The following is a 15,012-nucleotide window of genomic DNA, read 5'->3' on the forward strand; positions in this document are numbered from 1 at the left end:
AATCCTAGCACCCTCCCAGCTTGGAGGGAGACAATCAGCCCTCAGGCTTTGGGTCCAGAACCATGGCCCCGCTGGGAGCCCTGTTTCTACTCTCCCCTTGGAGCTCTATCCCCACCCTGCTGCCTTACACATGGGCTTCAGCTGTCCCAACAACTCCTCCCGGGACCACTTCAGCCACTCTCGACGGTCGCTGCTGATGGAACAAAAGATGGGGCTGCAGCCCTTTCCACAGTCCTCCAGGGCTGGGACGTTCAGGTAGTGCACAAGGACGATGTCAGGGTTCTGAGAGCATAAGGGGACACACAGAGCCATGGGGTCCTGAGGTCCAGGGGCTCAGCTTCCTAATCCTCACTTCTTCCTGGGCACCCTCCTAACCTCACCCCCAATTTCTGACTCTCTCCATCCCCAAGCCCCTTTCTCTTCTTCCCAGGCTCCTTTCCTCACTCAGAACTTAGTCATCCTTTCACTTCCTTCTTTCAGACCCTCAAACAACCAGGAAGACTGTGGCTCCCTGGGCTCTTCCGTCCTTACCTGGAGCAGCCAGTAGCAGCGCCGATGGAATGTGGGGACGATGGAAGAGTGAACGTAGCAGCCATAGAGACACTGCCAGGAGACAGGCTGGGGTGGGGGGAGGGCTAGTCTGCTCCCCAACTCTTCCTCTGTTCAGTCCCTTTGCAGGAATCCCAATCTTTCCACCAGTTCCTCTTCAACCCTTCCCCCACCCTCGCCCCCACCTAGTCCCCATCCCTTTTGAAGCCCAGCAGCCCTGAGTCATACATGAGCAGTGGGGCTGGGGCCTTACAGTGAGGACCAGATTTGAGATATGGGACTATCTAGAAACCAGAGGGCAGAGCAAGAACGCATCTGAGATGAGGGGCAGTGATCTGGGGAAGAGAAACCTGTGCTGACAGCATCACTGCTGGGATCCCTGAGGGAAACACAAGAGCAGTGAGGGGCCTGGGCATCAGTGTTCCGGAAGGGAGGCACGGCCTACAGCCTGGAGAGTTGAGTCGTGGAGGGAAATGGGAAGTGGAGAGTGGCCAAAGCAATGTCAGCCGACCCAGAGTGAGTGAGAAGGGAAGAGTAACTGGGTGGGGGCTGAGGTGGACAATGCCACTAAGCCCTGGTAGGGCTAGAGTCCAGCTAAGGGTGGAGGAGGGCAGGCTCGGGAAGATGAGCTGAATGTCTGACTCTCTTACCTCCATGCCCTGGACCTTCAGCTTCATGTGGTCCTCTCGGGTGGTCTTCCCATCCTTCCGCTTCTTCCAGAGGTAACCGTCCTTCCGATATTTCACCTTCTTGCGATTGTAGAGGATGATGGAGCCATTCTGAGGCCTGTGAAGGGAAGGGTTGCCCTGGAATTCTGTGAACAGAACCCAGGACCCCTGCCACTCCCCCACGTTCTCAAACTTTCTCACCTTGTCTTTGGGGCACAAGACAGCCACTCATCATGCTTCTCAAAGGTGATCAGGTAGGATGCAATCTCCTGTAGAAGAGTAGGCACTCAGGTGGGTGTCTCCTTCATAGTCTCAGCCTGGCCTCTTGGTCATCCTGTCAGTGTCTCTCTCTGCTGAATTGTGGCAGCTAGTGGAGGATGCTTCTAGGTATCTGGACCCAGCAAGACCCACTGCCCTCCTAAGAACCCCTCTTTTGTCCTAAGACAAAAGTCTAACATTTTATCCTTCCCTTACTCCCACCTGGGGCCTTTATCTTGGGGGCAGGCCCACATTCTTCATTGTCCACTCATCATACTGTGAATTATTTTACTCTCCAAAAATCTCATTTCTGTGCCCCTTGCTTTTTTTTTTTTTTTTTTTCTTTTCTTTTCTTTTGAGATGGAGTTTCACTCTTGTTGCCCAGGCTGGAGTGCAATGGCGCAATCTCAGCTCACTGCAACCTCTGCCTCCCAGGTTCAAGCAGTTCTCCTGCCTCAGCCTCCCAAGTAGCTGGGATTATAGGCATGCGCCACCACACCCGGGTAATTTTGTTGTTTGTTTTGTTTTGTTTTGTTTTGTTTTGTTTTGAGTAGAGATGGGGTTTCTCCACATTGCTCAGGCTGATCTCGAACTTCCGACCTCAGGTGATCCACCCGCCTTGGCCTCCCAAAGTGCTGGGATTATAGGCGTCAGCCACCACGCTTGGCCTCTGTGCCCCTTCCTAACAAAAAATTTCAGTAGTTTGACACTGCCAGGAATTTCAGATTCTTTTATTGATTGATTGATTGATTGACTGAGACAGAGTCTCGCTCTGTCGCCCAGGCTGGAGTGCAGTGGCGTGATCTCAGCTCACTGCAAGCTCTGCCTCCCGGGTTCACACCATTCTCCTGCCTCAGCCTCCCGAGTAGCTGGGACCACAGGCACCTGCCACCACGCCTGGCTAATTTTTTGTATTTTTAGTAGAGACAGGGTTTCACCGTGTTAACCAGGCTGGTCTCGATCACCTGACCTCATGATCCGCCTGCCTCGGCCTCCCAAAGTGCTGGGATTACAGGCGTGAGCCACCGTGCCTGGCAGGAATTTCAGATTCTTTAATTTTTTTTTTTTTTTCTTTTTTTTTGAGACGGAGTCTCACTCTGTCGCCCAGGCTGGAGTGCAATGGCCGGATCTCAGCTCACTGCAAGCTCAGCCTCCCGGGTTTACGCCATTCTCCTGCCTCAGCCTCCTGAGGAGCTGGGACTATAGGCGCCCACCACCTCGTCCGGCTAGTTTTTTGTATTTTTTAGTAGAGATGGGGTTTCACCGTGTTAGCCAGGATGGTCTCGATCTCCTGGCCTCGTGATCCGCCCGTCTCAGCCTCCCAAAGTGCTGGGATTACAGGCTTGAGCCACCACGCCCGGCCTGGAATTTCAGATTCTTTAGCCTGACTCCAAGGTTCTCCCCAACAAAGGATCAAACTTTCACTGTGCCCACTATTTACCCATACTGCTCCTATAATTCCTGCCAGATGGGTCCATTGATTCCTTCCTGAACATGCTTTGAACAATTACCTCCTGCATGTTAGTACCCTACAAGGCAGGTACCATGTGCACACCTCTCCGTGTCTGGAAATCCTACCCATTCTATAAACCAAACCCCTTTTCAGATGCTCCATGAAGCCCTGCTGACCACACTGGCCCTTCCTAAAGGCTCTATAGCACAACAATCACACATACATACGTACGCACACCCTTTTACTGACAGTTTTCTTCTGACATCAAATTGATAAATATTAACAACCAACTACATACAAGGCACTAAGTATGCAGAATACAGAAGGTGTGTACGCAAGGACTGTGCCCCCTCCAGAAGGAGCCAGTATCAGTGGTGGTTAAAAACAAAGGTTCTGGCCGGGCATGGTGGCTCATGCCTGTAATCCCAGCACTGTAGGAGGCCGAGGCGGGTGGATCACTAGGTCCAGTGTTCGAGACCAGCCTGGCCAACCTAATGAAACCCTGTCTCTACTAAAAATACAAAAATTAGCTGGGTGTGGTGGTGCGCCTGTAGTCCCAGCTACTCGGGAGGCTGAGGCAGAAGAATCACTTGAACCTGGGAGGCGGAGGTTGCAGTGAGCCAAGACCGCGCACCATTGCACTCCAGCCTGGGCGACAGAGTGAGACTCCATCTCAAAAAAAAAAAAAAAAAAGGAAAAAGCCGAACTCAGTGGCTCACACCTGTAATCCCAGCGCTTGGGGAGGCCGAAACAGAACGATCACCTGAGGTCAGGAGTTTGAGACCAGCCTGACCAACATGGTGGCACATGCCTGTAATCCCAGCTACTTGGGAGGCTGAGGCAGGAGAATCGCTTGAACCCAGGAGGCAGGGGTTGCAGTGAGCTGAGATCACCGCACCATTGCACTCCAGCCTGGGCAACAAGAGTGAGACTCCGTCTCAAAAAAAAAATAAAAGGGGGGCTCTGGAGTAAGTTAGATAAACTATGAGGTAAATCAGTTTCCTCATCAATAACATAGGAGCAACAACAGGGCTTGCTCTGTAGCATCCTTAGAGGATTAAACGAGACAAGGCAGGCCAAGTGTTCAGCACAGTGCCTAGTATGTAAAGAATATTTTATTGGCAGTAGCCTTTGTTTTTACCCAGGGGGCTATGCCATGGAAAAGAGGGCTCCTACAAGATCCATGTCTTTTTTTTTTTTTTTTTTTTTTTTTTTTTTGAGACAGAGTCTCGCTCTGTCGCCCAGGCTGGAGTGCAGTGGTGCGATCTCGGCTCACTGCAGCCTCCGCCTCCCTGGCTCAAGTGATTCTCCCACCTCAGCCTCCCGAGTAGCTGGGAATACAGGTGCACATCACCACGCCTGGCTGATTTTTCGTAATTTTAGTAGAGACGGTTCCACCATGTTGGCCAGGCTGGTCTTGAACTCCTGACCTCAGGTGATCCACCCGCCTCAGCCTCCCAAAGTGCTGCGATTACAGGCGTGAGCCACCGCGCCCGGCCAAGATCCATGTTCTTTATACCTCTCCTATGATCCCCAAAGAGCTCAGAATGGTGCTCTGCAGTTAAGAGTGTCGAGAGACACAGAAAGACCCCCCACTCACCCTCCTCCAGCCTACTAGGTCTTGCTGGGCCCCAACCCCCAGCCTCCCTAGAAAACCTCATTTGTATTCCACCGTAGCCTCTCTGGAGGCAGCAGCGGGCAGCGAGGAAGACACTCCAGCAGCTTCTTGGGGAGAAAGATCTTCAGGTGGTGGCTGTTTTCTAAAGGGAATTAGAAGGGAGGGTTTAGTGTGCTACCCCGGGGCATCCCTGTCCAAGGGGAAAGGGCTGAAGGCAATGCAGAGCACTGGGGAGAACTGAAACCTCACTAAGGAGAACAAGGAATCCAAGAATTAGAGGGCTACTAAGGCATGGGGAGAACGAAAGGCTGTGGCCACATTGGGAACCTGCTTTGTGAACTTACCGGCAACCTCGGTGGTGTCCTTGGTATTCATGGTGAGGGTTCCAGGGGGCAAGGTCACCCCCGGCCTGAGGGGCCGGGGGGAGGGGGAGTCTGTGCTGGGAAGGGAGAGAACAAGGTCATGGCAGAAGCCCCCACATTAATCCAGGATGAGAAGTATGAGGTGGGGAGTGAGTATAGAACTGGGTCATAGTATCTGGGAAGGATGAGGAAAGGGAGGGAGGGGCTGACTGTGATGTGACAGTAGAAGGGAGAACCAGACACGGTGCCTGGAGTCAATATGAGTGAGGAGACTGGACAGAGTGAGCAGGAAGAAATGGGTTGGGGTGGGGGAGGGGAGAAGACAGGCAGGTCTGGGGCCTCAGAGGCCCTAAAGCTTGAGCTTTTGCACAGACTGGGGCTATGGCTGGGTCAGGTCCTGGGGGTTGGGACTCAGGCCATCCGGTCCTTGGAGGATGGTTTGGTGAGACAGCCAGGATCCTGGGGGCAGGGCAGGAGATTCTACCTCCGGTAGAGAGCTAGGCCTTTAGAAGACACGCCCTGAGTTCCTTCTCTATTTGATTTTTCCAAGGGGGAAGGGCAGATCTGATAACTGAGCCTAACCTATTCTCTCTTCCAGGTTGGTTAGGACCTGATACAATCTGGGCCAGACACCCAGATTCCCACCCTCAGGACCACCCGCCCTCCAGCTGACAGCCCTCTCTACCTCCCTCTCCCCAAACGCCTCTGCCTCCCCTGGCCTCCAGGCCTAGCCTACCCCATCTACCGCTCTGGCTCCAGCCTGAGCCCCCCGCCCTTCTGGGGGAACAGATGGGAGCTGGAGGAGGCTCTCAGCACGGGCTCCGCCAGGTGTCCAGGATGGAGATGGGAGGAGGCCGGTCGGGCTCGACTGTGTGCAGTGAAGCTGGGGTTGGGGTAAGGACTCCGCCCCAGGGCGCAGGTGCGCAGTCCCGGCTAAGGCAGTCTGCCAGGGTGCGGAGAGGGAGCGGGTCCTCGGGCCGCACTTGGGCGGCGCCGGATCGGACACTTGGCACTCTGGGCGGCCCCCCGGCGGAGTGGTGGTCCCAGGAGAACCTTCGAGGTGGGAGGGTCCCGCCCGCATAGAGGGATGTTCTGGAGAAGCCGGGAGCAGAGTCTGCGGGCACGCGGTGGGCGAGGGACAGTGCGGGTGCCGGGTGCGGGGGTCTCCGGGACAGTCCCCGGCACGCGCTGGTCGGCCGTGGGGCCCTGCGATGAGCGGCGCCCCCTGGCGCGGGGGAGGAGGACGGAAGCGGGAGGTGAGGGCGAACGGGGAGGAGGGACGGTGGTCCCCGGCGCGGCGCTCCGCGTCAGGGCCTGGAGGAGCTGCGCCCCCTGGCGCGGGGGCGGAGAGGCGGGCGAGAGGCCCTGGCTCTTACCTCCCGGGGTCCCGCGGGTGACGGCGGCAGCGGCCATTCTACCCCACACCGACCCCCCCCCCAGCGCCGGCTGACAGCGGCGTCCGACGTCACTGCGCACGGGGCGGGGCTTCCCAATTAAGGGGATGGGGGTCAGGAAGGGAACCTGGGGTCAGCACACGTGGGGTTCTGGGTGGGGCGCTGGGCAGAGGGACGCGGCTTCTGAAGCTCTGAGCCAGGCCGAGGGACATACTACTGGGAAGTCCCCAAAAAGGCAGCAGCGCTGAGGGGCAGGATTCCAGGGTACTGGAGGCGGAAGCTCGGCCGACGGACTCCCAGTCCGAGAGAACGGGGCAGGGGCGGCCGACCGGTGCTGGAACCCGAGGGGCCGGGCGAGGAACACAGGACTGGGAGCAGGACCCTTCTCGCCTCGGACAAGACTCCTTGAATTTGGGGACCCAGCCCGACTTCATTGTAGCTGAGTCCTCGAGAAAGCGAAAGGAGCCCACCTTCCCCATTGGCCTCTCCATCGCTGCATCCCAAGAAGAAAGACAACTCGGGCTCCGCTTGCTTGCTTTTTAATAACAGAGCAGAGAGAACACAAGGCCAGGGGCGGGGCCTGGAGGAAAACAGGACTTGGGGTGCTCCTGTGAGAGCGGTGGGTTGATTTGGGAGCCCAGGGGGGCTGTTAATGCCTAGTTCAGAGGATGGGAAAGGCAGTTGGAGAGGCTAAGGAAGGGGAAACGCCTTCATGTCAGCAATGGGGGTGACTCTAGTGACGGAACTCGTCTTGGGTTCCTGGGGCACCACCAGTATCTCGGCATCAGTGGTTTCTCTTTACTCTTCAGACGCTGCCAACTGCATCCCCCAGGGATTGTGAAGGGGGTTCCTCCTGGCTGTGACAGTGCTGAAGGAGGCCAGAGAGTGCAGCTGCCTGGAGGCACAAGCCGCCTCCTGACCCAGGGGACTCCAGGGAGACCAAAGCAGCTGTAAAGATGAGAGAAATTGAAAAAGAGAATGGAAAAGTAGGTCTTTTTTTCCAGATTTCCTAGTACCCAAGCTTAGGTACCTCAAAGTCTCTGGCTCTCAGCTACGTTATTTTTGTTCCTCTCAAATCCAGCTCTCCAACCTGGCTCTCAGCTTCTACTGCATCTCCATGCAAGACCAGAAACCCACGTCACTCCCTCTCACTCCACCCAGTTCCACTCCAACAATACCTGGGCCCTGCCAGGAGTGAGAAAACTGTTCTCTTCCTGTGGATAGGTTGCCCTCTCCTCTTCCAGATCAGGGTATTCATTGGTGCTGGGAAATCCACAGCCCTCTTCGCCAAGCACCACTGGCTCAGATGCAGCCCCAGAGCTGCCCCACTGGGCCTTCTTCAGTCTGTGGAGACTTTAGGCTGAGGAGAGAAGTACCTGGAGGCCAGGCTTCCTGTCTCTCCATTCTTCACCTTTCTGTTCTGAAATACTTCCTGCTGGGACTCCAGGGAGTTGTCATTTGACCTCTAACTCTCCACTCCCAATTTTCTGCTACCCTCAGACTGAAGCATATTGTCTAGGAACCCAGAGGCGACCCCAGCCTCCCCATTGTCCTCCAGTTCTATGGTTTGCTTTCCTGTCTTCAGTGATCCAGTTTCTACTCCTTCCAGCTCAAGTGGCTCATCCTCCTTACCGCAATTCCCTCCTCCTTTTCATATTACAGAAATCTGTTTCAATCACACCAAAGCCCACAGCTTCCTCCCAAGCAGTCTCCCCTCAAAGCTCCCCTCAAACCTCCCCTCAAAGCTCTCAACCCCTTCCTTAGCTCAAACTGTTCTGCCCCCAAATCCTGCATGACTGCCAGAACCTAGATGTCTCCCTTCCTTACTCATTGATGATGCTCTGACGCCTTCTTAGGTCCTCCAGGTGGTAAGTGACAGCCCTCACCCGGGCGGGGACACCCCCAAGTCCCTGCTGCTGCATTCTTTCCAAACATGGCCTCCTCTTCTTTCTTCTCCAAAGCATTTCAGGGGGTGGGAGCTGCTCAGGAGGATACAGACCAAGCTGGGAGCAACCAGTGGCTCTCTGTGCCAGAGAATGGGGAAAAAGAGCTAGAAAAAAGAACTGGCTCTCTCAAGGGAGCTTGGATTGAACTAGGTAGGGAGTCCGGGGTCTTAGGAAGACCCCTGTGATATCTCGAAAACATGATGACTGATTCATAGAAAGGAAGTGCACTGGTTGGGGAATACCATAGGGAAGCGGTGATGAGGAGAGCTTGGGACAGGACAGCAGTGGGTGCAATTTTAACAGAGAACTGTTGAAGGCAGAGGGCCTGTCTTACCAGCATGGGTGGAATGTGCTGCTCCTCCAGCCAAGTGAGGCTGTGAAGAACAAAAAGGGGGCTATAAGTGCAGAGAGGACACGTCCATCCATATTGCTTGTTTAATAGTCTCTCCCAACCTCCTTTCTGTCATTAGGAGCTACAATGTCCACCAGCCAGTGGGAAATTAACCCCAGACTAGGGCCTATTGCTATATGGGTTTATGGTAGTTTAATCCAGTTAAGACCACATCCAGCTGGTATCCATTTTCTCCTCTACTCACCTGGGCCTTTGACTGAGGTTCTTCCAGAAGACATCTCCATAACGCTGGGGCATGAGTCTGAGGCTCTGGGAAGGCAACCTTGGTGGTGGAGATCGGCTGACCACCCTGGAACACCTGAGGGGAGGACAAGGTAGGCTCAGGTCTGGCTCTTCCCTTACAGCAATCTACTCACCCGAAGGATTCAAGGGCCATCTTTCCATGGGACTATAAAGCTGCCCAGGTTCCCTCAGGCCGTGTCCTCTCTTAACCACTTTAGCTGAAGAAGGTGGTAAGGCCTCTGCCTTGAAAGGAAATTGAAGCTGGGTTGAGGGTGGAGATTGGCTGTAGTTTGACCCTCAGATCTCACTGAGTCTAAGCTCTATACCAGGGATATCCAATCTTTTGGCTTCCTGAGCCACATTGGAAGAAGAAAAATTGTCTTGGGCCACACATAAAGTACACGAACACTGGCCGGGCGTGATGGCTCACGCCTGTAATCCCAACACTTTGGGAGGCCAGTGTGAGTGGATCACTTGAGGTCTGAAGTCCGAGATCAGCCTGGCCAACATGTTGAAACCCCGTCTCTACTAAAATTACAAAAAATTAGCCAGGCGTGGTGGCAGGCACCTGTAATCTCAGCTACTTGGGAGGCTGAGGCAGGAGAATCCTGCCAGAGGGTGGAGGTTGCAGTGAGCCAAGATCGCGCCATAGTACTCCAGCCTGGGCGACAAGGGAGAAACTCCGTCTCAAAAAAGAAAAAAAGGCCAGGCGCGGTGGCTCACGCCTGTAATCCCAGCACTTTGGGAGGCCGAGGCGGGCGGATCACAAGGTCAGGAGATAGAGACCATGGTGAAACCCCGTCTCTATTAAAAATACAAAAAATTAGCTGGGCGCGGTGGCAGGTGCCTGTAGTTCCAGCTACTCAGGAGGCTGAGGCAGGAGAATGGTGGGAACCCGGGAGGCGGAGCTTGCAGTGAGCCAAGATGGCGCCACTGCACTCCAGCCTGGGGGACGGAGCGAGACTCCATCTCACAAAGAAAAAAAAATTCACAAAAAAATTCATAATTTTATTTATTTATTTATTTATTTATTTGAGATGGTGTTTCGCTTTTGTCGCCCAGGCTGGAGTGCAATAGCACGATCTTGGCTCACGGCAACCTCCGCCTCCCAGGTTCAAGCGATTCTCGTGCCTCAGCCTCCCGAGTAGCTGGGATTACAGGTGAGCACCACCGTGCCTGGCTAATTTTTGTATTTCTAGTAGAGATGGGGTTTTGCCATGTTGGCCAGGCTGGTCTTGAACTCCTGATCTCAGGTGATCCGCCCGCCTCGGCCTCCCAAAGTGCTGGGATTACAGGAGTCAGCCACCACACCTGGCCCTGTGTTTTATGTTTTAAATAGTACCCGTCATTAGCTGAAATTTTATTTGTTTACACATTCTAGAATGTGTTCCCCTCTCTAGAATGTAAGCTCTACAAGAGCAGGACCTCTATCCTGCTAATTGCTGAATCCCCAGTGCCTAATACAGTCCCTGGAACACTGTAGTGTTCAAACTATTTGTTGAATAAATTAATGAATCATCAATCCCCTGAGACCAGGCATTGCATTTCCTGTTCTTTATTTCCTAATCCTCTTAGGGAAGGACCCAGGCATGCAATATTCCCTCCATCCCCTCCCCATGCTCCCCACCCAGTGGGAGGACTCACTTGGCAAAGGGGATGAGGTTGCCTCCATCATCCTGCACCTGCATGACTGGACTGGGCTGGGTAGCTAGTTTCCTTTTTGGTGCTGGGAGGATAATGGAAAAGAAGTCATTCATTCCAGCTGGGCATGGTGGCTCACACCTGTAATCCCAGCACTTTGGGAGGCCAAGGCAGGCAGATCATGAGGTCAGGAGTTCGAGACCAGCCCGGCCAATATGGTGAAACCCTCTCTCTACTAAAAATACAAAAATTAGTAGGGTGTGGTGGTGTGCGCCTGTAATCCCAGCTACCCACAAGACTGAGGCAGAAGAATCGCTTGAACCTGGGAGGCGGAGGTTGCAGTGAGCTGAGATCATGCCACTGCACTCTAGCCTGGGGGACAGAGCAAGACTCCATCTCAAAAAAAAAAAAAAGACATTCATTCATATAATGTCTGTAGGGATGAGACCAGTAGCAGATCTAGAGACTGGAAAAAGAACATATGGATGCTGAAAAAAAGAGAGAGCTTAAAAAGTATTTGTAGCGGCTGGGCACGGTGGCTTACGCCTGTAATCCCAGCCCTTTGGGAGGCCAAGGTAGGCGGATCACCTGAGGTCGGGAGTTCGAGACCAGTCTGACCAACATGGAGAAACCCCATCTCTACTAAAAATACAAAATTAGCTGGGCATGGTGGCACATGCCTCTAATCCCAGCTACTCGGGAGGCTGAGGCAGAAGAATCGTTTGAACCAGGGAGTAGGAAGTTGCAGTGAGCTGAAATTGCACCAGTGCACTCCAGTCTGGCAACAGAGAAAGACTCTGTCTCAAAAAAAAAGAAAAAAGAAAAAGGTATTTGTAGTGCTGGACTATTAATTGAACATTAGGTTGAAGACAGTGAGCACAGGAAAAGTGGATATGGTAAAAAGATAAAGGAGAAAGCAAATCTTCTGAAGCTAAATGTACAAAATAAGTCAAATTTACATGGGCCGGGCGCGGTGGCTCACGCCTGTAATCCCAGCACTTTGGGAGGCCGAGGCGGGCGGATCACAAGGTCAGGAGATCGAGACCACGGTGAAACCCCGTCTCTACTAAAAATACAAAAAATTAGCCGGGCGCGGTTGTGGGCGTCTGTAGTCCCAGCTACTCGGGAGGCTGAGGCAGGAGAATGGCGTGAACCCGGGAGGCGGAGCTTGCAGTGAGCCGAGATTGCACCACTGCACTCCAGCCTGGGCGACAGAGCGAGACTCCGTCTCAAAAAAAAAAAAAAAAAAAAAATTTTACAGATGGCAGTTAAGTGACAACTGGCAATATGGAACAATGAAATTGAAAAATAATGACAGTGGAGATTGGATGGGGCGGAGGCATTTGGGGGTAAGAGAAGTGACAGAATTGAGGGTTCTCAATGAATCAACTATGAGTGGTTAGTGAAAGTTAAGTGCGTGAGGCCGGGCGCCGTGGCTCACGCCTGTAATCCCAGCACTTTGGGAGGCCGAGGCGGGTGGATCACGAGGTCAGGAGATCGAGACCATCCTGGCTAACACGGTGAAACCCCGTCTCTACTACAAAATACAAAACATTTGCCGGGCGCGGTGGCGGGCGCCTGTAGTCCCAGCTACTCTGGAGGCTGAGGCAGGAGAATGGCGTGAACCCGGGAGGCGGAGCTTGCAGTGAGCTGAGATCGCGCCACTGCACTCCAGAATGGGCGACAGAGCCAGACTCCGTCTCAAAAAAAAAAAAAAAAGAAAGTTAAGTGTGTGGACTGGGCGCTGTGGCTCACACCTGTAATCCCAGCACTCTGAGGGGCCGGGGCGTGAGAATTGCCTGACCTCAGGAGTTGGAGACCAGCCTGGGCAACACAGAGAGACATCATCTCTATTTAAAAAAAAAAAAGTTGGCCGGGTGTGGTGGCTCATGCCTGTAATCCCAGCACTCTGGGAGGCCGAGGCGGGTGGATCACCTGAGGTTGGGAGTTCGAGACCAGTCTGACCAACATGGAGAAACCCTCTCTCTACTAAAAAATACAAAAATTAGCTGGGTGGTGGTGGGTGTCTGTAATTCCAGCTACTCAGGAGGCTGAGGCAGGAGAATCGCTTGAATCGGGGAGGCAGAGGTTGTGGTGAGTAGAGATCATGCCATTACACTCCAGCCTGGGCAACAAGAGTGAAACTCTGTCTCAAAAGTAAATAAATTTTTAGGCCGGGCGCGGTGGCTCAAGCCTGTAATCCCAGCACTTTGGGAGGCCGAGACGGGCGGATCACGAGCTCAGGAGATCGAGACCATCCTGGCTAACACGGTGAAACCCCGTCTCTACTAAAAAACACAAAAAACTAGCCGGGCGAGGTGGCGGGCACCTGTAGTCCCAGCTACTCGGGAGGCTGAGGCAGGAGAATGGCGTGAACCCGGGAGGCGGAGCTTGCAGTGAGCTGAGATCCGGCCACTGCACTCCAGCCCGGGCGGCAGAGCAAGACTCCGTCTCAAAAAAAAAAAAAAAAAAAAAAAAAGTAAATAAATTTTTAAAAGTTAGGTGTGGACATAATGGTCAACTGGTGACAGGGAAGGAGGGGGCAGTTGGGAATGCCTGTGGATAGGAAGGTAAGCAGGGAGGTCAGTTGCATATAGCTAAAATGAGGGACAGCCAAAGATGACCTGAAGGCCAGTTGGGGTGGGGAGAAAGGGCAGTTAAGGCTGGGGACGGTGGCTCACGCCTGTAATCCCAGCGATTTGGGAGGTGGAAGTGGGTGGATCACTTGAGCCCAGGAGTTTGAGAACAGCCTGGGTAACATGGCAAAACCCCCTCTCTACAAAAATACAAAAAAATTTAGCCAAGTGTGGTGGTGTGCGCTTGTATCTGGGAGGCTGAGGTGGGAGTATCATCTGAGCCCCGGGAGGTCAAGGCTGCAGTGAGGTGAGATCGCACCACTGCACTCCAGCCTGGGCGTCAGAGTGAAACCCTGTCTCTAAGAAGAAGAAGAAAAAAAAAAAAAAGCCAGGCGCGGTGGCTCAAGACTGTAATCCCAGTACTTTGGGAGGCCAAGGTGGGCGGATCACTTGAGATCAGGAGTTTGAGACCAGCCTGACCAACACAGTGAAACCCTGTCTCTACTAAAATTATAAAAATTAGCCGGGTGTGGTGGTGTGCACCTGTAATCCCAGCTATTCAGAAGGCTGAGTCAGGATAATTGCTTGAACCCAGGAGGCGGAGGTTGCCATGAGCCGAGGTCGCGCCACTGAACTCCAGCCTGGGCAACAAAGCAAGAATCCGTCTCAAAAAAACAAAACAAAACAAAAACTAGATAAGTTAGGAGACAGTGCCTGTAGGCTCCTGAAGGACAGAAGCAGCAAGCTAGAACTGTAGGGGTGAACTAGCATTTATCCAAGGGAAGTAGGGATGGGGTGAGAAAGCAGGTGAGGTCAAAGGCGGAGAGAGGTCAAAGGTTGGAGTTGAGCTGAAAGGGCCTAAAGTGGGGTCTAAAGGGGATGTCCTGACTCGGAGGGGGGTCAGCAGAACGCGGGGGGCGGGGGGGTCAGCGGGAGCTGCGGGGCATTCCGGCCTCAGATAAGTGGCGCCCAAGCGGGTGACCTAGATCCAAGGGCAGGATGGAGCTGAAGGAAGCCAGGAAGGATCCTCCACAGTTGACTTCGGGGTAGCCACAGCCCGGGCCTGCAAGGGTGGATGAGGACCCGAGAGTCAGGCTGGGGCTGAGGGGCTGCCTGGAGCCCCGCTGGAGGGAAGCGCCGGGCCGGAGAGCGCGGCGGGCGCCTGAAAGGGCGACCGGGACCCTCGACAGGTGGACCGGGCGTGGCCGGACCTTCCGGGCAGCCCAGCCTGGGGGCTGCGACGACTGGGGGCTGCGTCCCCCGAGAGGGGCCCTGGGGTGGTGGGCCCAGGCTGAGCGGCAGGCTGGGGCCTGAGGGGAGCCCCGCGTCTGAGGGGGCAGCTCCGGCCTTAGGCGGCACCCGGGCCTGAAGGGGTTGTTTGGGCCTGAGGCGGCGTCCGGGGCGGCCGAACTTGAGGGCCAGGCGGGGATAGAGCACCCGAGTAGCCGCGCCACGGCCGGCCGCACTTGGCCCCAGCACCTGAAGCAGCTGCGCGGCGAATTCTAGAACTCGGCGGGGCGGGGAGGAGAGAGACGGCGATTCGAGCCGCGGGAGGAGCCGGCGGGCGGTGCTCGCCTGGGGGCGGGGCCTGAGCGGAGCCGCCTTCTGGGCGGGCCTCGGTAGGAGGCTCCGCCCCCTGGACGCGCCTCCAACGGCGGCAACATGAGCTGGGCCGGGGCCTGGGTGCCCCCGCGGGTCAGCCCCCGACGTTTCCCTGCTCCTCAGGCGTCTGCAACCCTCCTGGGTTGCGGCGTCTGCTCGCCCTTCTGCGTCCGCAGCTCGGTCCCCGCGTCCCTGCACGCTGGGCCCCACAGGCCGGGAGCGTTGCCCCTTTAACAAGAGTAGCCCGGGTCGCTCCCGGCTCCTTCCCAGGACGGCGCGCGCCCGCCTCTCCGCGCGCGCCCGCGCGTCCC

The 15,012-nt window shown here is 54.9% G+C and overlaps 2 protein-coding genes and 1 pseudogene across 39 annotated transcripts in view; 1 reads left to right on the forward strand and 2 right to left on the reverse strand.

The window, feature by feature from the left end:
• Positions 1-6,362, reverse strand: part of CAMTA2 (calmodulin binding transcription activator 2) — a 21,153-nt gene extending 14,791 nt beyond the window's left edge. For 4 of the 31 annotated variants that reach the window (XR_012425159.1, XR_012425158.1, XM_074018336.1 and 1 more), the window contains exons 1-7: positions 6,285-6,362; positions 4,891-4,985; positions 4,585-4,688; positions 1,419-1,486; positions 1,200-1,335; positions 532-603; positions 129-282 (exon numbers count right to left, since the gene is read on the reverse strand). Coding sequence is in view for 22 of the 31 variants with exons in the window: in XM_074018336.1 (XP_073874437.1) it covers positions 129-282; positions 532-603; positions 1,200-1,335; positions 1,419-1,486; positions 4,585-4,688; positions 4,891-4,921 (565 nt within the window). In the remaining 9 variants the exon portion in view is untranslated. Of the gene's footprint in view, positions 1-128; positions 283-531; positions 619-1,199; positions 1,336-1,418; positions 1,487-4,584; positions 4,689-4,890; positions 4,986-5,644 lie in introns of all 31 variants that reach the window. The other 27 variants (XR_012425156.1, XR_012425155.1, XM_015437511.4 and 24 more) reach the window with 11 other exon arrangements.
• Positions 5,680-10,414, forward strand: LOC135967834 (uncharacterized; annotated as a pseudogene).
• INCA1 (inhibitor of CDK, cyclin A1 interacting protein 1) lies at positions 6,826-14,668 on the reverse strand. 8 transcript variants are annotated; one of them, XM_045376328.2, is made up of 7 exons: positions 14,579-14,668; positions 10,527-10,608; positions 8,845-8,958; positions 8,583-8,622; positions 8,130-8,281; positions 7,481-7,646; positions 6,826-7,250 (listed from the first exon to the last, which is right to left on the reverse strand). In XM_045376328.2, exons 2-7 carry the CDS (start codon positions 10,568-10,570, stop codon positions 7,101-7,103), a joined length of 666 nt encoding a protein of 221 aa, XP_045232263.1. In that variant the 5' UTR covers positions 10,571-10,608; positions 14,579-14,668; the 3' UTR covers positions 6,826-7,100. The 8 variants fall into 8 exon arrangements, 7 of the variants coding, with proteins under 7 accessions (XP_045232263.1, XP_045232262.1, XP_073874458.1 ...); XM_045376327.2 differs by having other exon boundaries at positions 8,130-8,326; XR_012425171.1 differs by lacking the exon at positions 14,579-14,668 and having other exon boundaries at positions 7,481-7,662; positions 8,130-8,326; positions 10,527-10,775.
• Positions 14,669-15,012: the final 344 nt, after the last annotated feature.

The sequence above is a fragment of the Macaca fascicularis genome, chromosome 16, assembly GCF_037993035.2.
Source record: "Macaca fascicularis isolate 582-1 chromosome 16, T2T-MFA8v1.1".
NCBI classification, from domain to species: Eukaryota; Metazoa; Chordata; class Mammalia; order Primates; family Cercopithecidae; genus Macaca; species Macaca fascicularis.